At 41.7% G+C, this 25,909-nt stretch overlaps 1 protein-coding gene across 5 annotated transcripts in view; it reads left to right on the forward strand.

Annotated features, from left to right (window-relative positions):
- The first annotated feature begins 20,531 nt into the window (after positions 1-20,531).
- CD96 (CD96 molecule) overlaps positions 20,532-25,909 on the forward strand; it is an 89,637-nt gene continuing 84,259 nt past the window's right edge. For 3 of the 5 annotated variants that reach the window (XM_028110633.2, XM_028110632.2, XM_028110634.2), the window contains exons 1-2: positions 20,533-20,712; positions 22,638-22,991. In XM_028110633.2, the coding sequence (XP_027966434.2) occupies positions 20,652-20,712; positions 22,638-22,991 (415 nt within the window). In that variant the 5' untranslated portion in view covers positions 20,533-20,651. Of the gene's footprint in view, positions 20,713-22,637; positions 22,992-25,909 lie in introns of all 5 variants that reach the window. The other 2 variants (XM_088024415.1, XM_028110631.2) reach the window with 2 other exon arrangements.

Below are 25,909 nucleotides of genomic sequence, written 5' to 3' on the forward strand. Positions count from 1 at the left end.
TCCTTGGAAAAATAAATCTCAGAATTCTCAGTGGCATAAGGTTTTCCCCAAGGATATCAACATTCTTTTGCCCTAAAGCCAAAGCGGAGATGATGCCATATCCTGATAACAAGGAGGCTGTATTTAATTCATGTTTCCAATGTTTATTGTGTTCCTACCATGTGCCAGGCCCAGCACTAGATACAGAGATCATTGGAGCATATACATAGTCTCCATTCTTATCTCAAGGAGGTCACTGACTATTAGGGGAGCAGACAGGTACACCCACAAGGCGGAGAGAAATACTAAGTAGAGGTGTACTCAAGGTAGATGCCTGGATTCTGGTAGATGGGCGGTTAAGTTTGACTATGGAGGGAGGAAGAGCTAATGGTAGAGCAGAACAAGGTGAGGACACTTAGTCATTTCTTGCACATGACCACATCTGTGCCATGAGGGGAGGCACTTGGCTTAGAAGCCATCATATCTGCCATATGTAAAGTTCCTACTCTTCTCCCCCCAAATACCCCCCACCCTGAGTTAGTGTGATGGCTGAATATCAAAGCATCTGAGGCACTTCTGACAAATGGAGATGGCCAAGCCCCACCACAGACTGACTGAAAGACGATCTCCAGGAGAGGACCTCTGTTTCTTAAAGCTTTCTCTCCAGAGGATTCCCTAGTAGTACAGCTAGCCAGCTTGGCACAGGCTTTCACATAGGCTTTTGAAAACCATTGCTCTGAGAGTTCTCCCCAAATGGCCTCAACCAAAATCCCATACAGTTTGTCACTGGGGCTGGGTGAGTGTTCCCTGACGTGTGCCATGTGATGTTATCTGCTTTTAAAGATTTGGCTGCAAGCCCAATCTGAAGAAGAGGTACCTGTGGGAAATACAGTGTATATTAAACTTGGAAGTCCCCCAAGTCTTTTTCGATCCCATCCATTATGCCTAGATTCTCATTTGCCACCATTGGGTAGGGCTATTTAGGACACAGTCAGACCATAGTGGGCTGTGGGGATATGTGTATGAGGCGAACTCGAGGTTAGTTTCAAGGTTAGTCTTAGCCCTTCCATAAATTTTTGGAAGTATTTATTTGTCGGTCAGATTGAATGCTTGTTTTTCTGTTGTGATTTGAGTATATGCCGTTCAGCACCTTGCTGAGACCAATAAGCTGACTGAAAACTTGCAAGTGTCCCTAAGCCTTCAGACTTCATGGACACCCTGACCATTCACATTTCCTTTGCCCAGCTGCAGTAGTACCAACATGGTAATTGGGAGCTCTAGAATCAAGGCAAGAGAGCTGGCTTCAAGTCCTGATTGTGCCACCATGTATATGTGTGACCTTGGTTGTCTCATTTAAGCTCTCTGAGTCAATTTCCTTGTCTATAAAATGAGGGAATTGGACTGGAAGATTGTCAAGGTCAAACCCCCTTTCACTGGGGTAGTGTATAATTGTCCTTTGAAGATTGCTACGAAATGACTTACACCGATGTTGTCTCTGCTAATGTTCTTAGAAGTGTTGACTCCTAGAAACAATTTTTCAAAAGCCATCCTTAATTAAAATGGGAAAGAAAAAAATCACCTAGTATTTTTATCTGATGACTGTCATGCACCAGGCATTGTGTTGGGTTCTTCTTCTTTTGTGAGTTCATCTAATCCCTCTAAAATTCCAGGAGATTTCCTATTCTAGTTGGAAGACCCTGGAAAATTCTCATTTCAGAAACTAAAAGAAGACTCAGAGGGTAAAATAACTTGTCTAAGTTCACAGAGCTAGTAAATGATAGGAATAGGGCTCAGGTTAAGGTTTTGTGATTCTAAACCCGGTGCTGTTGATAGCTTAAATTCTGTTATAATCCAGAGGGTGGAAGAGGTCCTTCCCTATAAATTAACTGGCTGGTCCACTTTGGTAGAGAATGACTGTGGACAACAACCTGTGAGAGCAGTGCTATTTGCCCTTCATTTCATGCTTCCCTTCAGGGTTCTCCATAAGGCTCACGTTAGTCCCTGACTGAGTTATCAAATGAAAGTCTCTCTCTCCTTTCTGCTCTCACTAACTTTTCTTCCTTAAAAAGGAAAAATAAAAATAAAGCATAGTTAAGTATTAAGGCAAAATTAATGCTGTGTTTTTAATCATGTAAATGCCAGTAAAAATCCCAAGTTTAAAATCCCAAGGCAAGCATAGCCGAGCCCATTGTACTAACAGAAGAAGGAATTAATACCATTCCAGCTAATGAAAAATTTTAAGTACTGCTAGGACATCGGATTGTAGTAGAACAAGGAGTCACAACTTTGCATTTTCTGCCTTTCTGTAGGATTAAAATACCGATTATGAGACTACATTAATTTTCACTGTAATTCTTTCCCATTTTATGAAACATTCCTTGAAAATGAGGCATTATTATAAAGACCTGAAATGTTAAAAATAAATACATGAAGGTGTTATTGGATTAATTAATATTCATTAAAAAATGAGGAAACAGCTAGAAATGACTCTGAGGTCACACAGTAGGGACTTTAGGTTGTCAAACCCCAGGTCATAGTTGACAGCTAGCAAACATTTAAACAACACATCTGTGAACCACTTAGCTATTCTTTTGCGTGACAGAAATGCTTCATATGGCATCTACTCTGGCAGAGGAGCCAGCTGAGCAGACATGCCATTTACCACAACATCAAGTCTGAGTGTTTTCATGTGGTATGGGGAGAGCACCGGTAGTATGTTCTGGGCTCAGCTGTCTCCTTGGCCCCTGACATTGTATCATTTACTTAGTGTTCAGTTTTCCTTCTACTATCACCACCACCATCATTTCAATCTCTTCTAGTTCAGAAAATGTTGCTCTAATATTATCTACACTGGCCAATTCCAGAAGCTAATGGTCCTCACCAGTCTTGACCTAAGAGAAACATGTCCCGGGACACCTGGGTGGCTCAGTCGGTTAAGCATCTGCTTTTGGCTGAGGTCATGATCCCAGGGTGTTGGGAATGAGTCCCGCACCAGGCTCCCTGCTCATCGGAGAGCCTGCTGCTCCCTCTGCCTGCCTCTCTCATTCTCTCTCTCTCTCTCTCTCGCTCTGACAAATAAATAAATAAATAAAATCTTTAAAAAAAGAGAGAGAAACATATCGGTCTTTTTTCTGTCTGTCTGTCTGTCTGGACTCTAAGCAGGGTCTTTCCAGGCTGAGGCTGTGAGGTTTTTCAGGTATTTTATCTCCTATTTTCTATTTTATTCCTACTTATTTCCTAATAATTCCCTTAATTTTTCTGGTTTGGTTTCAATATAAACTCAGGTATGGCCAATAGATAAAGTAGATACAGTGTCACTGGCTTGTGAGAGTAATTGCTTTAATGAGGGGTCTGGTGAGCTGCTGTTGGTCCCCAGGAAGCATGGCAAAAGGGACTGTGTTTATAATTGACTCTAATCCACTCTAATCTTCCACCTTAACTTCACCAAGAATTAAGTGATTGATTTTGGGTCTCTTGAAAGAAAATAAAGACCTCCTGGGATGAAAGTTGGCAGCTGCCCAAAGACAATCAGACAGTGGAGGGCAGGCACCATTTGTATTTGGATGTGGAGAACTGTCTTGATCTAATCAGGTGATTTCCCTCCCACCTCTCCACACAATCCCAGTTTTTTGTCCCTAATTGAGCACTAGCATGATCCTGAGTCAGAGATGGACAAAATTGCATAACCATTTCTTTACCTCAGTGCCAGATATGCATGAGACACAACACGGCCAGAATGATGTAAGCAAAGCTTATTCTTTGGCATTCTGCTTCCTCTAAGGATCACCCCTCCCTCTCTTGATGCCAAGTCCAAAGTCTGTTGTTCCCAGTGTGCTGACCTTAGGCTGCAGGCACTACCCTTTTTCTCTTCAGCCCACTTTAGAAAGGTTATATCATAAAGTCTCCCTGTAATAGAGGCCATTTTTCCATATATATTGGTGTTAGCTGCTACAACAATGAGCTGTTGAGATCAGGAGTAGCTAAATTTTAAATTGTATATTAATCACAAGAGTCCTTTTAAAAAAATTATTGAAATTGGGTCAAAATTATAAACCAATAGGAATGGAAACAATCGGCAAGCATGGAGGGAGAGTTGACCTTCCTCTTCTTTACCTTCCTTGTCCCTCCAACTCTCCTATTCTCCCTGTTCTTCAGCCACCTTTCCAGTTTCCATTTGTCCTAAGTACACCATAATCAGCAAATTTAGTTGTCCTCTGTCTTCTTTTTGTACCTGGGCCTCTCAGCCCCCTGACATCCCCACCTTGCTGAGCTGGAAACACCTATCATGCATTCTCCTCTCCTGCTCCCTGACTTCAAGTATTGTTGATTTCAGTTCAAAGTCAACATATCATCTTCAACCACAGTCTCATCTCTGCTCAGGAATCCTTTTATTTCTCTTGCCCTCCTGTCGCCATCCTTCTGATCCATAGTCCAGAACTCCCTGCTCCAGTTTCCTCAGGGCTCCCCCCTCACCGATTTTCTGCAAGTTACCCACCTGCTTTTCTATTTACATACAAGGCTGTGGGCCCACATCTGAACTCCTCCAACTTTCTTACTCTTCACCTTACCAACCCTACAATACTTTTTCTCCTCCTCCCTATCAGACCGGAAGCACTTCCCTTTTCCTTTGCAGTGTGGTCACTCCGTGTTCTGATCTCAGCCCTCCTCATTGTTTCCCAGACACTTTCCTGTGACTTTCCCCTTTTTTTTTTTGCATTAGTCATCTCTTCCTCTTCACTCTCTGCTTCCCCTCAGCCTAAAATCAATATTCTACTCCCTAAAATCTTATCCTAAAAATATTTAACTGCCCCCACTCCTGCTACCTCACACTCTCCCTTTCTTCTCAAAAGAATCTGCTATTCTTTCTGCCTCCCAACATGAAGCTCAGCCTCTGAGTATGCTATTACTCTGCTACCACCTACTTGAACTACTAGTGAGAAAAAGAGCCGGGAGGGGTAGACGAAGAAGAGAAGAAAGAAAACAGAACTTTAGGAAGACTCATATTGTGGAATGGAAGGTTGAATGACTTGCAAAAAAAGAGAAGGGTTGGTCACAGAAGTGTGCATGGGGTGGGGGATTGGAGCAGCAGAGCACTGCGCTGGATTTGCCCACAGAAGCCAGACAAGTTACCCGGCAGTCCCACCTTCTGAGCAAGGGGAATCACGACAGGAAAGGGCCAATGTTCCATTCCAGCCAGGTGGACCCTTAACACAGCCAGTTCATGGGAAAGTTGCTGGGACAGGGCATGGAGTCCCAGTGCAGCAGATGCAGGACCTTGGTCCTCCTGCCTCTGCTGGGCAGAGGGACCAGTCTGCTGCTGATGCCAGGGGGTCCAGCAATCCTGGATGAAGCTACTAGGGGATGAAGGAAACTTCTGGTTAGGTGGTGTGCTCTCCCCTCACCTCTCCCCCCGCCAAACACACCCATTCACCCACACCTTCTAGCCCCAGGTACTTCAGTTTTAACAGAGCATTCTAAATTTCCAGGTTTTGCTCTCATCTAAGTTTGTCTGCTCTTTTCTCAGTTCCTGTCTCAGATGCTGTCTTTTTTTCTTTGAATTAATGGAAAATGTTCTTGATCTTCGACCTATCACCAAACTTCAGGACCTATCATAAAACTTACGTTTTTAAGAAGCAAAGCCAGACCAAGGCTCCTGTATAACTCAAAGAGAAGAGAGTGCTTTATTGTTTTGTCACATTGAGGCCTTGAGCCAGACAGATCAAGCTTATATCAGAAGATATTAAAGACCAACTCTACAACATATGGATTTAGGGGCATGTGTCACATTTGATGTGGGAATGAGAGGAGTAGCCATGGCTGTGTCAGAGGCAAGGGTACTCAGAAGCAACCTGAAAGGAATGGGGACCAGTGCAGAAAGAACCCTTGAGTCTTTCTCAGGCCAAAGAAACAAAGCTCCTCACTCAGACAATACTGAACCTGAGTAAATATCATCAGTAAGCGTATTCATCTTTGTGTTCCACTTTCTTTTATGATATCATTATTCTAGGCAAGGATCATTCCTGCCTAGTTTCCACTGAGCCCCCAAACATCACCGACACATAAACACTAACTTGCTTAGGGAACTCCACCCGCAGCAGAGCCCAGGGAAATTGTGTCATCCATTTAAGATGTCTCGTATCCTAGACACTGTTATCCCAAGCCGTTGCTGGCTCCCTTGAAAGCAATAAGCTGTCAACACAGGAGGCAGTCAGGAAATCCAATATCTAAACCCAATATGAAATTGTGGCCCCAATCTAATAAGAATAGATTCATTTTGTTTTATTCCCATTTTGTCACCTGCTTTGTGGGAAAAGTGAAACACGATAAATCAGAGCATTTTGGCCACTTCTGAGTACATATTGACTCATCATTCCCTGAACTTTTATACCAAACATTTTGAACCATGTAGATGCATGGAGACTGAATTTCTTACCTGTCTTCTCCTATCATGGTGTTACAGTCGTCCTCTGCTGAGGAAGCTTAAAGACTTCCTCGGGGTTAGCTTAAAATCCTCAGTTGTCGAATGATCTGGGGCTGATTTAAATTCCCAAATGAGTCTGATGGAGATGGAGACATTCATCTGATCTAGATTCATCTTCCTGGAGTGTCCCAGAACCAAGACCACTCCAGGAAGCAATTAGGGCAGGGGCATTGGCTAACTTGCCTAAGACTTTCATGGAATCTGTGGTTTTTATAAAACTTAAATTTTATTTGAGCAAAATTGCTAAGGAAGCAAAAAGATAAAGAATCTGAGATCCCAGCCTCTTCCAGTTTAGAAGGTTTCTTTTTAAGTAGATAGATTTATGAATTCAATTTTAACTGGATTTTATAGTGTCTCTATGCCCTAACCAGTACCTCTGTATATTGGGGGGCTGTTTACTTTAGGCTTTCATGTAAGCCCTCGCAAGATCTTTCCATTAATCCAATCACTACAGCAGGCTATGATTAATTTACTATAGCAATGATTTTTAAGAATTAGAGAAAAAGCCTCCTTGGGGAGGAAAAAAAACATTAAGGGATTAGAGGCTGCATCTGCCAGAACTTAGATATTCATCCATAAAATTTATTGTAATTTTCTATGTTTTATATGGTCTATCATCTTCTGTATATTTCATGGATATCTTATGTTTTGTAGCTTAATAGCAAGCCCAGCAAACTGCTACAATGTTGAGATCTCTAAAAGTCATTTAATGATGACCATTAGACTCGTCTTGAATCAGTGAGCTAGAAGGCCATTTTCATTTCTGTAATCTTTAGCAGTTTACTATTTTACTAATGAGGAAACGCAAGCCCAGAAAAGTTAAATGACCTATCTGTCCAACATCACTGAATTGAGGAAGAGCTGTGGCTAGAAAGTCTTCCTTCACTCCCTTCCTTTGCATCCTATTTTTATTACCATTATTGTGGCTTCATTAGCTTTACTATTGGCCAAACTCTGTACCAAGTGCTTTCACATGTGCAGTCTCACTGACTTCTCACAGCAACCTTGGAAGTTAGGTATTGTCATTACCCTCATATGTGAGAAAACTAAGGCTCAAAGAAGTTGTTACTTGACCAAGGTTATTTAATAGCTGGGGAATCCCAGATTTTAAAACTAAAGTTGGTTTTAATCCAAACTCTAAATTCCCAACCATACCCTATCCGTAACATTGCTTAGAAAAATGACATCACAACAGTCCTTCGCTTTTCTGTTTTTCCCAATATCTCACTTAAGGCAAAATCTGATTTTCTAATTTGCTCACGCTCTGAAATCAAATCTTTGTCTGAAAATCACTCTCTTTGACCCAACCTTTCACTCCATGCATTGCTATCTGCATTAGGGATTTAAAACATAGCTGGAAATTTTAGTTAATGATGGATGGCACTAACCAGAGCACAGATCACTTTTCTCTAGCTCTTTTAAAACTGGCTGACAAACATTGAGAAAAATAAATTCAAATTGTTTTCATCAAGGAAAGAATTAGGTATAAATGCAAACTAACGTTTTGGCAAAAGTTATTGTTGTCATTATAAAAACAATACAATAGTACTAGGCACTTTGTGTTAATAGCTAATTTTGCAGTGGGTTTACTTTGGTGTCAACTGCTTTACATGTCATGAATATTCACACTCACCCTATTTTCCCAATGATAGGACACAGCAGCTCAGAGAGGTTAAGCATTTGTTTAGGGTGGCAGTGATAGGAAATGGCAAAGCCAAGAACTGAAGCAGATCTAACCATAGAGCACATGCTCCAAATTAATACAGATATTTTTCTTTATGTTTGTGTACACGTCTGGGTGTGGTTTTCACATGTGGTTTGTGATTCTAACATGGCAATCCAATCTCCAGTGGAAAGATTTCTGATAAATTTCTATCAAATACATCCACTGGGAGTGTAGGCTTTAAGTTTCTGGAGGCCAAGCTAGATGCTACTTATAGTCTTCCCCACAGTGGTCACTATTAAGAAACCACACCTTTGGAAAGGTTGGTTGTTTTTGATATAAACCACTGGGGAGAAAGACTCTACCACTCAGATCTCCTCTGTCACAACAGGGGACCGAACACTGTTGGAAACTTGTTTTATCCCAGATTGATATAAACTCAAATGGCTTCTTAATTTTTAGCTCATTTATTCTTTTTATCTTTCCATTCTTAGATTTTTTTTTCTTATTCTCTCTTCTCAACATCCAGGACCTTTTGCTTTTCTTCTCTGTTTAAAAAATGTGTCCTCTAATTTTTATTAATGTGACAAGATTTTGGTTTGATTTGTCTTACTAATATTTGGTACCTGCTAATCATCTATTTAGCCTCATAATTTTTGAAAAATATTAGTTATATTTTTAAAAATGTTTTATCCTTTTCCTTTTTCTGTGTTTAACTTCTTACTTCATGTTTCTGATCACAGGGATGATAATAGAGCAATGAGCTCACACAATGGAGGGTAAGGATTTCTTTTACCCAAGTTCTCCTTTGATCTTCCAATTGGCTCTCCCAGCCCATTGAGCAGATGGTTCTCCAAAAAGACTCCTTTTGAGCTACTTAGAATATCTATGGTTTATCTCATGTCAGGATGTGTCTTGGGTCAGGGTCTCTGGGAAACATATGTGGTGAGATTTGCCTGCAGGAGGTGTAATGGGGGCTGCTCTTAGGAACAACACCTACCAGGCAGTGAGGAAGCAAGATGGGGCAGAAAGAGTAGTTGATTTGTGATAAAGTTAAAGCAGAGGACTACTCAGCCTGTCCTACAGGGGAGCTCTTGAGCTGGGATGACCCTTCAGAGTTGTCCAGAACTGAGGCAAAGACCAGGCCTTTGTACCGGCCCTTCATTATCTTCTCATTACATGTGGGCTTTTCCCAGGAAGGAAGCATAAACTTGGCAGAGGCAGCTCTCTTCAGATGAAGAAAATTCTTGGAGAGTGACTCAGTTATGAGCCATTAGCAGGCAACACTTTTCAGCAGCAGGGGAAATGCATGATTCAGTCTTGGAAGAGGGAGTTTGTCAGCACACCACAGGATCCACTATAAGATGCCAGTTTTCTCAGTGCTGAGAGCATGCTTGATTATCTGAGATGATTTTGCTTCAAGATATCTTTGGTGGTTTGAAAGGTGACCCACCCCAAAGAAATGTGCAAGTCCTAACCTCCAGTACCTATAAATGTGACCTAATTTGAAAAAAGAGTCTTCGCAGATGTAATTAAGTTAAAAATCTCAAGATGAGATCATCCTGAATTAACAGTGTGGGCCCTAAATCCAGTGACTAATGTCTTTATAAGGAAGAGAAGAGGAGATGACATGGGGAGAGGGGGAGAGGGGGCCATGTAAAGACTGAAACAGACTGGGTGATGCTAACAGTCCCCAGAAACTGAAGAATTAATGAATAGATTGTCCTGTAGAGCCTTCAGGGGAAGAGCTACCCTGCTGACACCTGATTCTGGACTTCTTGTTTCTAGAATTGTGAGAGAATGTATTTCTGTTGTTTTAGCCACCAATTTTGCGGTAATTTATTACAGTGGCCCTAAGAAAACAAATATACCATTTAATCCCTACATAAGAAATTATTCAAAATCCATAATCTCCAATATCTCTGTCCAATGGATTTAATGACAACAATGTGTCAGGATCCAGGACTGCATGGACATCACATGGTGCTGCAGAATGTCTTGACAGATACTCATGAGAAAGGTTCTTAGTTCATAGTTTGTGGCTGGGTCCTGCTACCCACCTTGAACTCTCCATTTCTGGTTTGCTTCTTCTCAAGTATTCATTTCCCCTCCTAATAGGTCATGGGGGTATTTTCCTGATCTGTAGTATTCCATGCCCCCATAACAGGCTTCTTTTCTACATTATGGAGGTAGAAAATTCCTTGGAAAAATCCACGAATTTTCCTAGATAAAGATTTCAAGTTGATCCCCTGTTCCTCCAGGGGAACCTTGGTCCTACCTGGAATGTTGAGACCAAGTGAAAAGAGGAGGTCTATTAAGTGCTAACATTTGGTCTCCCCAGGGGATGCTCTTAACATACAAGGAGGTGACAAGAGGTGATGGAACTGAAGTAGAAAGGTGCTGATCATTTGTTTATCTTTAAAATCAAGAACTAAATCCTACTCTACAATGGTCATAGTCTCAATGTCTTAGTCATTCTATATGCAGAACATAATGACACATTCTTCTGATTTCAACTATTTCTTCTGTGAGATCTGAGATCCTCTTGCAGGCATTGCCAATTGGGGGAGCTCTTTCTTATGATAGGACTGAATCTCATATTGCACAGGACTAAAGGAAGTGACATCTTTTTAAGTCTTTCTTGGAAGGGAAAGGATCCTCAATTGGCTCTCATCCATCACCCTGCTGCAGATTCTCTGACTGGTGGCTTCTGAGGTGACTCCTCTGAGGCTGGACACTTAACAGTGAGTTCTGCCATGGTACGGGTGCACCAGCAAAGAAAGTCTACTACAGCCTTTTCTGTTCAAATAACTGAGGACCACATAGCTGGTATGCTGGATAGTACCTTTTTGTTCCTCCAGATATACCATGTTTATTGGTCCAGGAGGCTAAGCTGTGTGGACTGTAAATGAGCTCTCTTGACCTCTGGTTCTTCAAGTCTCCAATCTTACTCCTTCCTCCCTCTATGGAAAGTGAGGTTGATACATTTATGTCCACAGCTCCCTATGCGAAGGCTTGCCTGCATTTCTATACTGAACGCCACAGTTCCTGTCAGGAGACTCTTTCCCTGTAGTTACTCTCTCCGGTGACCCTCTCCCAGTTCCCCTCAGTCCTGGGAAAGGAAATGGCTCCCTAGTGTTGCTAGCCCTGAGGACTATGCTATCCCTTCTTGTTTCCCCTACACCCTACCATGCCTTATATATAAGCCCTATATTAAACTCAACTCAATTATCACTTTTGGGCACGCCTTTTGTTTTCTCCTGGGATGAGATTGGCTTACCAACTCTGGAGTAATGCAGCTCCCAGGAAGCAATAACTTCAGTAGGAGCTAAGCCTCTGGTGCCAGCAGAAGCTACACTGTGGCTTCTCTGATATTTTAAAATACTACCTGCCTATATGTAAGAGACCTACATTTTATCATATTCATTTCCCCAGAGTTATAGCATCATACTCCTTAGCTTTCTGGCTATCAGAGGAAACAATTTTGTCATTGGTAGAGGTAGGTTTGTCACTTCTATCTTAAGTATTGCTATTGAATTCCATGGCTCATGTGACAAGGCTTTCTTTATTTTCTATAGTTCATTTGAGCATTTGGCAAGTCAGCCATGAAATGTCTTTAAGTTTATATTGACTGTCAAGGTATATATTGTCTGCTCCTTTATGAGCTGCTGATTTCCTTAGTCCTTTATACTTTAAAATGGACCTAAAGGTCATAATTGGTGGGGGACTCAATGGGGGTCCCTGAACTGCTCATACAGTCACCTCTCTCTTGATAATGTTAAAATGATGTCAGTGGAGAGGTTCTTTTTCTTTGTCTCTGTAGATAGTCCTAGTGCCTGACATGTAGTTGGAGCCCACTATTTGTTGAGAAACTCATCAGAATAAAGGATATATCTTATTTTTAAGACTATCTGTCTAGCTTATTGCAATTTTGTAGACATTGTGAGATGAGTAGGCTATATTGTTCCCATTGATGGGAAATGGTATTACTTAGTAAAGAGAGTTTTACCAACAACAACAACAAAACTATTCATATAGTATCTGTTATGTGGCCAAAACCATTCTGGGGGCCGGAGATAGAGCAGTAAATAAGGAGACAGCCTTGGCATGCATTCCCCCCAAACACACACCATGAGATAAGAGCCTGTTTACAGCTACTTTACGGTGTTATTCTCTGGAACAGAAATAGGGGACTAAAAAGAGTCGAGCAGGGAAAAAGGAACAACCAATCCAAGGGCATACTATTAAGCAGCTTACCCTGTGGGCGGATGTGTCTGAGTCCCTCTGGGCACCTTCTAAGGAGTCCTGTAGAACACACCTCAGAATCACCCACCTGAACATCAGAAGAGGAGGGATTTATGCACTAGTTTCTGCTCCTCATTGGCCATGTGTCGCCCCATAGGGCGTTAACTACCTTGCACTTTCAGGGTTGTTCATGTATCAGAATGGATGAGGCACTGTGTCTCTGCTCCAGAGACAGCCAGGTCAGAAAGTGAGGGGGCATTCAGGGCAGCTGAGGAGAGGTGCTTTCAGGTTGTATATGTAAGCGGCTGGTTACTTCCACAATAGCTGGAATGAAAAGGTGAGTCGAGGGGATGTTTGGTGAGGTGTGAGAGGTGATTAATACACAAAATTCCTGTCCCTGCAGAGTTTACATTCTAATGGAAAGTAAAGTGACAATACACCAACAAGAAAGTAAGCAACCTAACTTCCCATAGTCAATAAGCTCCATGGGGGAAATACGGCTGTTGATGTGAAAGAGACCCATGAAGAGGGGAAAGGGGCGTGCTCCCTTACACAGTCATGGGGATCAGAAAAGTCCTTGAAGCGGAAGGGGCATATGAATAACCCCAGAATGACAGAATCCGGTCATGTAACAAAGGCTATGGAAGAGTACTAAGCAGAAAAAATGGCGCACCCAGAGACCCTGGGGTTTAAAGAACACAGAGAGCCTGAAGGACAGAAAGGAAAGGGGGGAGGGACTGTGGTGAGTGAGGGCCTCTGAGGCTGGGAGGGAGGAGACGGAGCCAGGGGCTTAGAGGTCAGTTGCTTGTGCAGAGCCTGGCCAGCCACGATGAGGGGTTGAGTTCCTCTCAAGCACCTGTATGCCTTAGAGATGTATGGGAAGAGGAGCTTAGACATTTACAAAGCTGGAATTCGAGGTTTGCACCTCTTACAAGTAGGTGCCAGGTCTCTGATACATTGTTCTGTGCAATTCTATGTCCCAAAGGCACACATTTGAGTCACATGTCCTGTGAGGCTGGTATGTGGGGGTGAATTGCTTTGCTGGGACGTGAGTCCAGTTGACAACCCAGCCTGGTTTTATGATCCTTTTCTCAGGGTCCTGTATAAATAGCAATATTTGTGATATGATTAGCCTTTGTTTCTGTATGAAAAGTGGCCCAAGTTAAAGCCATGCCTTTGAGTTCAATATTTATGGTATACATAACTCTGTGACTTCAGGTTCACCATTTCCCTTCACTGGGCACCAGATGCCTTATTTATAAAATGAGGGGTTGATTATTCTGAAGTTCCAGGGTACTATAACTATGCTGGTAATTCCAAGTAGATTCTAGCATTCTCAAAAGCAACAAGGCATGATTTGGTTTTAGGGGGGAAAAAAAGAGAAAAGAAAAGCTTTTCTAACTTTCTCAAAAGTGACAAGGCATGATTTTGTTTTAGAAAATAAAGCTTTGAGGATCTTCTGCTTGCTTCAGAGGACTCTCCACACAGTGTTTTTGTTGTTCATTTGCTTGCATCATCATCTAGTTCTAGAAATGTGGCCTTCCCAGCTGGGTGCTGGGTAATTAGAGCAGCTTCCCCATCGGCCGGCTGTGTGCGTTGAGGAGAGAGGAGAGGCCACAAAGAGAAAGCAAAGTGTTTGGAGAAGTAAATAAGAGATCTACTGTGTCTTCTCTGAGCAAAATGAAAGAGAAAAATACATAATAAATGGTGAAAGAACAGTGGCAATAAAATAAAATCAGTGCTGAGTTACATAACACCAGGTGAAGTTAACTCAATACCTTTGATGTAAAAACAAGCTGTGTGGTATCACCCAGAGAGTTGGTCAGAATTCCTCCAGGAAATTAAATTGAAAAGCAAGCAAGCGAACAAATACATAAACAGAAACTTCTCAGATGAATATGTGTGTGTGTATGTGTGTACATCTGTACATTCAGACATAAATTGCTCACTATTGTTTCCTCTGTGACATACTAGAGCAGGTTAGTAGAGAGAAATGTAATGGGAATAAAGAAAACCAAATGATTTCTAGATTGTTTCTTACTTGTTAAGATACTGGAGGCAGTTTGCCCTTTAATTTGAAGAATGGTTGGTTTCAACTGTTGAGCATACTGAACTGAATAGTTTAAGAGTGTAAGAGAAGACTCAGTGTCTCAGTGTAACAAGTAGTACAGGGTTCTTTACAACAAACTCTTTGATCTTGGGCGAGACACTTACCTCTGGAGCCTCAGTTTCTTCATCTGTAAAATGAAGAGCTCTGTCTATACTAGATAATCAGTACAGTTCCTTCTAGCTCCAACATTCTAAAGATTTGGGCAGAAAACAGACAACCTTTGTGTTGGGGCATGCTCATGCCTCTGTTTTTGACTCTTCCTAAAGAAGGCAAATTTTTCAAAAGTTAGACCTCTTCTTTTGGAGAAGGGGAGCATGTTTTTATTCACAACAGTCCTCTATATTCTTAGACCAGTCTGGGGTCTGAAGTTCAAAAGAATGTCTGTGGTCTCTATAAGATCCTCAATCACCAAATAAACTGAAGTAATGTTTATTACAAGGTTTTCATTGAGCCAGGAATGTGAAATAATACATTTTTAAGAGATGTTCAGCATGAGGACTAACTTTCTTTCTCACTTAACCTTCCCATGACAATTCTTCTTGCCTCAAGAAAAGAATTTGATTTAGCTCTCAGTTACCCAGGAAATGCTATTCATCACGATCTCCTATTTCCTGATAACATTACCTAACTGAGGTTGTTTTGAACCACACCATTACAAAAAATAGGAAATACCAAAGTGGCCTCTATCCTCTGTCTGCCTTCCTCTCTCACTCACTGGCTCTGGCTCTTGCTCTCGCTCTCAAACTCAAAACTCCAATTAAAAGGAAATCATTGGTGGGACGGATTACTAGCAAAAGTTAGATCCAGTCCCTGGTTGACGTTACTTAGTCTATTGTTTTCACCAAGTGTAGAAACACAACATCTGTATGTGAATCTATAGTTGTAAAAACACAATGTGGTTAAGAATATATTTGGATCACAGTATGTGATTTGGCTCCATACTATCTTTTTTTAAGCTCTAAAATCAATTGGAACACTTCTCAGTTTTTCAGGTGGTACTTTTTTTCCCCCATTACATGTGAAGAAACGTTTTAAATAAATTTCAATGTTTTGAAACTGGGTAAAATTTAGAATCTAAAAGATTTCTTTTATTCAATATTAATCCTAGTAATCTTAATAGTTTTTAAAATGTATTCCTGCAAAAATCAACATTATTTAATTATGAGTGAGCTATCATTAGCTTCCCAGGGCTTTGGCAAAACCAAGCTCCCTCTCCTGTCTGTCGGATGCTCTTTTTCTCTCTCCTTATTTTAGCTTGCCACCGAAAAATACTCAAACTAACTATAATTATTCAATTGAATTTTTAAATCCTTTTTCTTAAAGTAAAACATTAGGTAGATGTTTTATAATTATCTTACTTAAAAATTACGTTTTGTACATCTATACAATAAAATACCATGCAACTACTTCAAAAGAAGGAAGTTTATCTTTGTTTTATAATGTGTATATGTCTGCAATATATTATGAAGTAAAACAAAAGGGACAGGCTGGAGCGCATGTGGTAAACACAGTAAAAATCAATTTTCCTCATTCACACATATTTATGTAAAAGTCCAAAGAGATGTAAGACAAAATATAAGTACTGGTTGTCCGTGGGTGGTTAGGATTCCAGCTGATTTTTATTTTCTTTGTTAACCTTTTATAAATGCATTCTGGTAATGAACAGATATTGATGTTGTCATTGGAAAAATGTATTACATTAAAATCAGTCTTTAATGGATGGCATTGAGCATGGTGGAAATGATGGTGATAAAATAGATTGCTATCTGCTGTAAGTGTCATGAAATTCTTTCTCTCCCATTAGAGGGTAATTCTTAAATCTCATAAAATCTGAGTGAAAACCGAAAGGGGGAACTTGATTTTCATGAAGGCAGGGCCTCTACCTGTACCCCAACAGGCTATACCTCACTTTCCATCCAAAGTCCAGTGATCCCTTGCCAACTGCTCCTTGGGTAGGGCGGTTCTTCTAGCAGGGACTCATTACACTTAATCCATGACACTTTTCCGTGGTTTTACAGCCCTTACATCTACTACAGTTTTTCTTTTCTCCTCATTTTGATGTATGAAACTTTCCAGCAGATTTTGACTCCATGTCCAGTTGGACACCAAACCTTACCTCCCCTTTCTTTGTAATGTCCATGCCCCCATCACCCTCAGCCATAACCAGTCAGTAGACTCTTGTCCTCCGCTGCTTAAGGAAATATAAGACCCCAAACAGGTATTCCTCCTCTCTTTCCTCCACCTTATTTTATTCACAAGTCCACCCAATTTGTCTTTCTAAGATGTTATTTTATATATGTTACTCTTTTGTTGAAAACCTATAACTTTCTCTGACATGAAGAAAAAAATCCAAAGCTCAGAATTCAAAGCCCTCCATAATCTAATCTCACCCCTTGGACAGCTTTGTCTGGCTCCAAGCACCTCCATAAACCCTCTGTTCCATGGTAACAACTGACTCACTGAGTTGGCCTTGAACTTCAGCATTCCAACTGATGGCTCTTACAGTTTCCTCTGCTTGAAATGATGTACCTTGTGGTTTCCACCAGACTCACCTTTACAATATGAAGCCAAGTTTAGGTTCCCCACTGACTTGATCCCTACACCTCCTCCTTTCCTAAAATCCTGGGCTACCTACTCATTTAGTTCTGTGCCTTATGTTTCTTGACTCCTTTATGGTGTGCATGGATGTTTCTCTTGAGCAAAATAGTAAGTGCCATAAGAGCAAGAGTTGTGTTTTATCATTTGCATTTTAAAATCACCTAAAACTGGGGCACCTGAGTGGCTCAGTCGGTCCGACTCTTGATTTTGGCTCAGGTCATGATCTCAGGGTCCTGAGATCGAGCCCCACGCAGGACTCTGCACTGGGCCTCTGGTCTGCTTGAGATTCTCTCTCTCTCCCTCTGGCCCTCCCTCTGCTTGCATGCATGCCCACTCTCTCGCTCAAAAATAAATAAGTAAAATCACTTAAAACTATGCCTCTTCAGTAATCCCTTAAGAGTTGGCACTCAATAAATATCTCTTGATTAATTGAAACATTAAACAGCATGTTTTCTTTATTTTATTATGTTATGTTAATCACCATACATTACATCATTAGTTTTTGATGTAGCGTTCCATGATTCATTGTTTGCGCATAACACCCAGTGCTCCATTCAGTACGTGCCCTCTTTAAAACAGCATGTTTTCTAAGCATTTGGGGAGAGAAACATGTACAAAGGTATAACACTCCACATTTGAATTTTTATATATAATAATTAAAGAATAAAATCCAACACAAATCAGTACCTGAGTTAACCTCGATGCAAACCACAAAAGTAAGTTTACCTTTTGCTCAACTTCCTACTTCTGAAAATGTCCTTTTCTCATTGAGGGTCAGTGTTTAGATGAAGCATTTACAAAGTTTGCTCAAAACACACAATTATGGCTTGCCTCCAACAGAAATAATGTGTGCTCCTGCTTCTCTTTGTAAATAATTGAATTTGCCTCTGAAGTTCAAGAAGTTCAAGTTTGTGTGTGAAACTGACGGCTTCTGTTTTCTCTTTATATGCAGCGGACTCTAATCTGAGGCAGAAGAAATGCTGTGCAATTGGGATTTGGTGAGCAGGGAGGATAATAGAGATTTTCAAGACTTCCACAGAGGAGTTATTTTTAAGTACAGAGAATGCCTGTCCCCACGCTCAAAGAGCCTTTAGAAAGTGTTACTGGAATTGAAAAGCCGCGGGGGCAGGTCCCATCACCTGGGAGAGTAGTGCGGGTCCGCAGGGCGTTGCTGCCACCTGCTGTATGCACGCGGCCATGGAGGGGCTGTCACGCGAGCCTTGTTGAGCGGGGCTTGTCGCACGGGGCTTGCCGCTGTAGGATACCAGGTGAGCTCCATTAATATTCTGTGGGCATCTGAAATGTTTTCTTCTCTTAGAGCCTGGGTGAAACCCAAAGGAAAACGAGTCGAATCTGACGATTCCGGGCCACCGAGGTTTCTAGCTCTAAAATCCATGAACCGAGCTCTAAGTCAGACCCCGAGAGGGCAGGGTTTGTCCAGCAGCCCCTGCGTGGATGCCTTGGGCAGCCCAAGTGCAATGGAAGGCAAGGATTCCAAGTGTCTGTAGCTCTGGAAAATAAGTGATGTTTTCCCTTATTCTGAATTTGAGGGATTTTTTTTTTTTTAAGATGTTTTCGTTTAAAGCACTAGGAGGCAGGAGACCACTAACTGCTTCAAGAGGAGGTATTGTTCTTAGAGAATTCGTTAAGTTTAGATTTTTATGGATTTCATGTAGGTAGATCCTCTTAATAGGACAGGTGGAGTGAGGTGACTGAAATCCTTTCCCAGGCTTGTCATGTGTCCCAGCGGAATGGGAACACCAACCTGCTGATCAGGATCTCTTCGCCTGCATTTCCCACTATTCTCCATCACTGTGATTTACTAGAATTTCCAGGGGTAAAAGAGAAGAGACAAAGGCAGTCAGAGCAGCGATGTCTCCTTTCAGCCTAAGTCTTCGCACTCCCCAGCCTCCCTGAAAACTTCCCTGTCAACACCACCTGACCCAACACCCCCAGGGATCTGAAACTAAGTGTGGAGGTGGGGATGGGGGTGGGACTAAAGGTCTGGGGAGCCCTGAGCCAGGAAATAAGTAACTCCATCTTCGGGCCTTTGTAAGAAACATCATGAGCTTTGTAGTGAGGAATTGGTATGACAGTTGTCATGGCAAGTGTTCACAGTGGTAGCACAGAGGGTAGCCTGGTGTCGAGGGTAGAGGGTAGTCTGGACATCCAGGATGGAACCCCTGTTTCACCACATGCAAATCTCTGTTCCCCCAGCTAAATTCTGGTCTTCTAAATGGCAAAGGTGATGCCTTACGCATCATCCCTATTCCAATCCCAAGTCCTCGTACAGGGACAGATCAGTACCTGCATGATAGGTCAGGATATCATGATGTCATGACAATATACGTGATGACAACGTGGCCAGAATTATCTCCCGGTGACCCCGAAAGAACGACCACCTCAGGAATACAGCTCAGCCTTCTTGTTTGTCTTCAGGCTTGCTGGCTGCTGCCTTGATGGTAGTAGTGAAATTAGGGTCATGGGATGTTTCACCAATTGTTCATATGGTTGCCTGTAAACACATTTATTTATTTGGTTTTATTCTTTGTCCATCAACCCTATGCTGCAGTCCTCAGCCTAATGCTTGTTCTCTTAAGTTTGGAAGGCTATTTATCTCAAGCTGGAAAACCAGTATGTGGCATCTTACCTGGCAGGGAAGTCATCATATACTAGGAGTCACTTCCCTAAACCCCTTTCTCAGTCCTCTGTAAATGAAAGTAATGGGGCAGATATCACAGGCCTGGTAGCTGGCTGGGGTAGGAGGTTCTCTGCCTTTGGATTCAGATTATTTCAGCCTTACTCTATCTCGTTTTTGGCTGGGACACAGACAAGTTCTTCTGCTGTCAGAAAAAAAAAAAAAATCCTCTGGCTGGTAGGGTGGGAGATTTCCCTGCCTGACCTCCAGCCTAGCCCAGACAGAGGGTAGAAAAGGAGCCCTCCCTTCTCATCACCACCACCCCACCCCCGCCCCCACCCAGGAAATGTGGGCTTTCCTGCATTAGGGGTGACAATAAAATTCGGTTTGATAGCTGATATTACCCTCCGTTACTTTTCAGATTTTATTAAAATTAAATGTGTTAATTCTTTGTTCTTTCACCCAGGAGCCATTCTGGAAAGAAAACGTATTTTAGAAATGAACTGAAAAACTGTTATGAAAGACTCGAAGCTCACATCTGTTAAATGACTTCATATTCTTGAAAAGAAACGTATAAGAAGCACATTATGAATCGCTCTTCATGATTTCCTTTGTTTGGATTTTAGAAGCAGCATGACTGACACAGAGATCCTGAAGGAGAGAATCTTTGGATCCAGAGAAGTCTTTTAACGAAGGTGATACACAAAATTTCAGAGAACAATTTCAACATCGTTCTGGTGAAGGTTATACTTAGCTCTGAACCACATTACTTTCCTGTCTACGTTTCATTTCCTGGGGTCTTGCCAAGTGATAAGCAGACCCAGGCGTGCAGTAGGTTTGGGGTTTTTCTGCACAAATAGGGTAGCTGGAGTTTGCTTCAAGGCATCAGTTGACTTCCGTGATTATGGGGATGCTGGTGTAAGGCCTTCAGGAGACAATGGAGAAAAAATGGACCTACTGTGCTGTCTGTTCCATCATCCAGATACATTTCATCAGGGGTAAGGCTTCCAGTTGTCTTCTCTTGTCAAATCGGTAGCTTTAGGGGCGGGGGGGGGGGGTGGCCTCTGTTCGTTTAAAAAATGCAAGTGACTACTGCTGACATTGATCACCGAAGGCAGATCGTCGCTAAGGTTTTCAGTTACAAATTTAAGTGGCAGCTATCGGAGAGATGTTAGAGTCTAGAAATGATTAATGAACACTAAAAACGAGAAGAGAATGAGTGGTTTGTGCCCCTGCTCTGAGACATTTTCACCCATTTCATTCCTAAGAGAATCTCTGGAGTAACTGGGAAATTGTGCTTCTTGGAAGTGAAATGCTCCCCACATGGTCGTCAGAACAACTCCGGAATACTAAAAAAATCACAAAGCCCATCAGTGCTGCGGGATCCTTGCTCAACTTTTTCTCTCTCTCGAGTATCCTTTTTCTTTTGTATATAACAAGCATTACTCCTCCAGATATGAATGTCTTTGGGAGTTGAACATATGTTGAATTTTAATGAGGCATGTGTAGGTATGGACCTGGAAGACAGAGTAGGGTCCTTACAACCGGTGCCTTCAGGGCCTATTTAAAAATAGCAGGAGGAAAGATTAGTTCTGCATTCCATAGCCTGGGGGAATTACAGGAAGCCTGAGTGTCTTAAGAATTAACTATGCTTTACAGATAGAGCTACAAAGGTTTTAAGGAGAATTTCTAAATTAAAGGAGACTTTGGAACCCAGTGCTGTGGATAGAATCAGAGGCATATTACCAGGTGAAGGAAAGCATACAGGGAGAGATATTAAACTGTACTAACCTCTGCCTACCCAAACTTTTGAATCCATAAAAGTGTAATAATTCCCATTTGTCAAGTACCTTAGAGAGCCTTGTTTCTTCTCCGTTGCTTGTCATCTTTTTATCTTTTTCTTTTGTGAGCTTCAGTGGTACTTGTCATAATAATATATCATTCCTGGAACAGTGTTCCATTAACGCTAAAATTGAGGCCTCCACTATTGAAGGCATGTCAAAGGCTCAATGCTTAACATATTTTAAGTGCGTTGTACCATGTGGTCAGAGAGATGATGGGAGAGAATCTTCTTCTTTTGTGTCTCATAGTTCAAAGTGTTGATGATAGACGATGGGGACCATAGTTTATCTTTAGTGGAAAGTCTACCTGAGGTATTTTCTCCCATCCTCCCCTCAGGAGCCCTAACTGCATGGACATGAAGGTCTTTTTGAGCTCCATAGTGAATGTCAAATTTCTTACTCTTCTCAACCAATTTGGGAGGCAGTTTGGACGTTAATGAAGGTTAGAGAAAGAGCACGGACTTTAGGCAACCAAGTGCATGTTCTTTTACTGAGGTGTGACTTGAAGCTAGTCATTTAATCATGCTGTGCCTCAGTTTCCTCTTTGAGAGAATGTTGACAACATCATTCTGTGGTATGTGAGGAGGATTAAGTAAAATAGTCTATAGAAAAACCTCTTGTGAACATAGATTTTTAAAAACAGCTATACACATATCAGTTATTTTTTTTGTTTCAGAAAATATTATTGGTGTGTTATATGCAGCTGTTGATTCATGAAACCAAAAAAAAAAGTCAGTTATATTCATTGTAAAAATAGTTATCATAAGTTTGCTGGTGGGCTTCAGTTTCTAGATAGGCTTAATTTGATTCACAGGTAGTCAGAGAACTTAAATTATCCTTTGGACAGCCCAACAGACAAAGAGAGAAATATCTCTCTAGTGTCCTTAAGCAAATGCCTCCTTATTTGTACTGAGTCTCTGCTTCTCTATTGAGACTGTGCACAGGCTCCCTCCCACACATAAGGCAGCCAGAGAGAAAGTTCCTCAGTTGCTCCCTCACCTCACCAAAGTGACCAAGGTTTTTCAATAAGAGTCATCCCACATGAATCATGTAAACTCATGGCTTATGTCCTTCCTTTTCAGGAGTATGGGAAAAAACATCCAATACAGAAGACATCTATGCTTTCCCTGGCTCTGATGTCAACCTGACCTGTCGAACATGGAAGAAAGGCTTCTTGGTGCAGATGCAGTGGTCCAAGGTCACTGATAAGTTGGATCTGATTGCCCTTTATCATCCACAGTATGGCTTGCACTGTGCTAATGGCGGTCCCTGTGAGTCACTGGTGACTTTCACAGAAACTTCCAGAAATGTGTCAACGTGGACTCTGCACTTAAAGAACGTGTCCTCCTCACTCACTGGGAAGTATGAGTGTGGCTTTACTCTGTATCCGGCGGGTGTTCAGACTAAAATCTACAACCTACTCATTCAGACAGATGGTAAGCATAACTATAGAGGGAAAGGAGCACACCCTTTCATTCAGCTCTCAGTCATTTGACAGATATGTATTTTGAGCCAACCATGTGCTAGACATGGTGCTAAGTACACAGAGGTTGAGTAGAAAGAGGTATTGCCTGGAAAGAAAGACAGGAATTAATCAAATAATTCCACAAATAAATGTAAAAGTGCAACAGTGATAAGTGGTAAGGATAAGTGGAAATGGTCTTGTGAAAGAGCATGTAATAGAGGCCAGGGAAACTGACCCTGAGAAGGTAACACCTGAGCAGAGGTCTGAAGAAGGGGTAGACATTAACACCATTTAGGAGCTGGGAGGTTTGTGAGTGATCCAGGGAGAGGGAAGAGCTTGTGAGAGGGGCTTTGTTGTGTTTGAGGACATGGGACAATGCCAGCAGGCTGTGGCGCAGAGGTGAAGGGAGGAGGTGGGAGACATGGCAAGGACCAGATTGTGTCAGATCTTGTCAGCCATATTTGAAGGTTTGCTTTTTATCTAAGAGCCGTAGGAAGACATTGAAGTGTTCACAACAAAAGGATGGCACGAAATTTATAGCCCAGTTGTACTTGTGTCAGAAAAAGATCATGCCAGCTTCAGTAGGAGAATGGAACAAAAATGGGCAGGAGGGAAAAGGTGGGCACGAGCTAGGAGACAGTTCCAGTAGCCCAGAGGAGACAGAGTGGTAATTTGGATAGACATGGAAAGAAATGACAAATTGAATGCTTCGGGCATAACATAGGCGTGACTTGCTAATAGAATGGATATAGGACAATGGTAGTATGAGTGAAGGGGAGAAAAAAAATTAAGGTGACATGGGAGGAGGTGCCATTCACTGAAGGCAGAGGGAGCAGAGCAGGTTTGTGGAGGGATATATGCAAGTAGCTTTGGATATATGGCGTATTTAGTATTGGGCAGGCAAAGGTACCAAGGAGGCTGCTGGACATGTAGCATTCACACATATGTGCCTTGGAGAGCTGCATTTGGAGGCAGGAATCCTAGGCTTAAGTTCTAGCTCCTTTCTGGCCAGAAATAAATTTCACCTAGGGCCTGTCATGTACATTCTCTGAGCCCATCTGGAAAATGATGATAATAATGCCTACCCTAAATTAGTTGGTCCTACAGTAAATGATTTCCATTTATACTAATGGAAAAGAATGAAAATGAAAGCCAACAAATGGAAAATGCACTGGAAATGAAATGTTTTTTAATGCAGGGGCAAAGTGAGCTGGTAATGTAAGAGAAAAACAACAAAAAATTTACTCCTGAAGGCTGTGCTAAAAGAGGCCTGAGCACGGAACTGCCCAGGACAGGCAACAGGGATGGATTTATTACCTCATCTCCATTTCTTATCAAGAGATAACACCATGGTGTTGGAACAGTCCACCTGGAAACCAGGAGCTCCTCCACCACTACTTTACGATGCCCTATTCCCATTGCTGTTTTCCAGGAAAAAAAGAAACACTTGAGTTCAAAGTGGGGATGGCATGGGGTGGGGTTGAATGAAGAGAAATAAGGAGACCTGTGCAGAACAATGCTTTGCTACACATACTTTGGAGTCAGGTAGCCTGGATTTGAGTGTTGGCTCTGTTGTCAAGTTATTTCAAGTCTCTAAGCCTTTTTTTTCTTATATAACAAATATGGATAATTATAGTACCGACTTTACAGGTACCATTATTTTGATGATTAAATGGGATAATTTGTGTAAAACACTTAGCATAGTTCCTGCCAGAGAGTCAGAGTTTGGAAAAGGGTAGTTTTCATTAAGAAGAGTAATAACAATAATGAGTGAACTCATTTATCAGTTCTTATTTAAAAGGGGTCCTCCTCCCTCTCTTTTTATATTTGCCTAATATAGAACCCAATGGAACATTGAACATACATTAGCACAAGTACACATTGACCTTGGCTTTAGATAAAGATTTTGTACCTTCTGCCTAAATCTATAAACTGTACTATTGCATCTCTGAGGATCTAAAGCCCACCCTGTCAAGAATTGGCAACATGGATTGATGTACCCTATAGGAAATAAGGGATATGGGATAGCTCAACATGAGGACAGCACTGGAGAAGCGGTAGTATGTTACCCTGAAAGGAGAGTGGTATTGCCTTTAAGGAACACATATTTCTTAAAATAAAGGGCAACTCAAAGAAGCCAAATTTGTAGCTACTAAAAACTGCAAATTTCTGTAGAGGCAGAAGCCATGTCTACATGCTTTGTGGTTGGAAATTTCCCAGTCTTCTTTGCTGTTGGTCAGCTGGACCAGATTGGGGAGTGGGGGGAAATGGCCTCAATGTTAAAGAAATAGCTCTGATATTGTGTACTGAGTACAAAGTCATTACAGAGTGACCAAAAGTGTAAGCCTGGTAGAGAGTGAAAGGGTAGACACTTAACTCAGATGAGGCAATTGCCAGTCAAAAGCCCTGTCACATCCCCACCAATGACACATCTTCTCCCCCGGTATTCCTTTGATCTTCACTCACTTCTTCTCTCACTTGTGCCATTTCCCTTGTACATCCCTGGAAGTCTTCGTGTTCACAAGCTAGTTGGGTAAGCAAAGCACACACGAAGTGTAAACACTTATGAAGCACGTGAACAAAAGCAAATTGAGATGGTGTAGAAGAATTTAAATATGAAAATCTGAAGGACCACAGGCATTGGGACCTCTTGTCTCCTTTATGTTGTCTTCTGAGCCATTCTCTTCCGTCTGTTCACAAAACAGTGTATGTCTAAATTCTGTCCTCATGTTCCTGGAAGGCCTGAGAATGGATTCTGTACTCTTTTCACAATATTTTGTTCCTTTGTGTGAGCTAGTGCTCTGAAGCTGTGGATGAGGGTAGAAATTACAATGAACAGTTGGGCATTTGCTTCTTTTTCATTTTCACCTGACAGGGTTTCCTCCTGGG

Source organism: Eumetopias jubatus, unplaced genomic scaffold, assembly GCF_037043125.1.
Source record: "Eumetopias jubatus isolate StellerSeaLion01/CBP00866 unplaced genomic scaffold, mEumJub1_p1.0 scaffold_1, whole genome shotgun sequence".
NCBI lineage: Eukaryota > Metazoa > Chordata > Mammalia > Carnivora > Otariidae > Eumetopias > Eumetopias jubatus.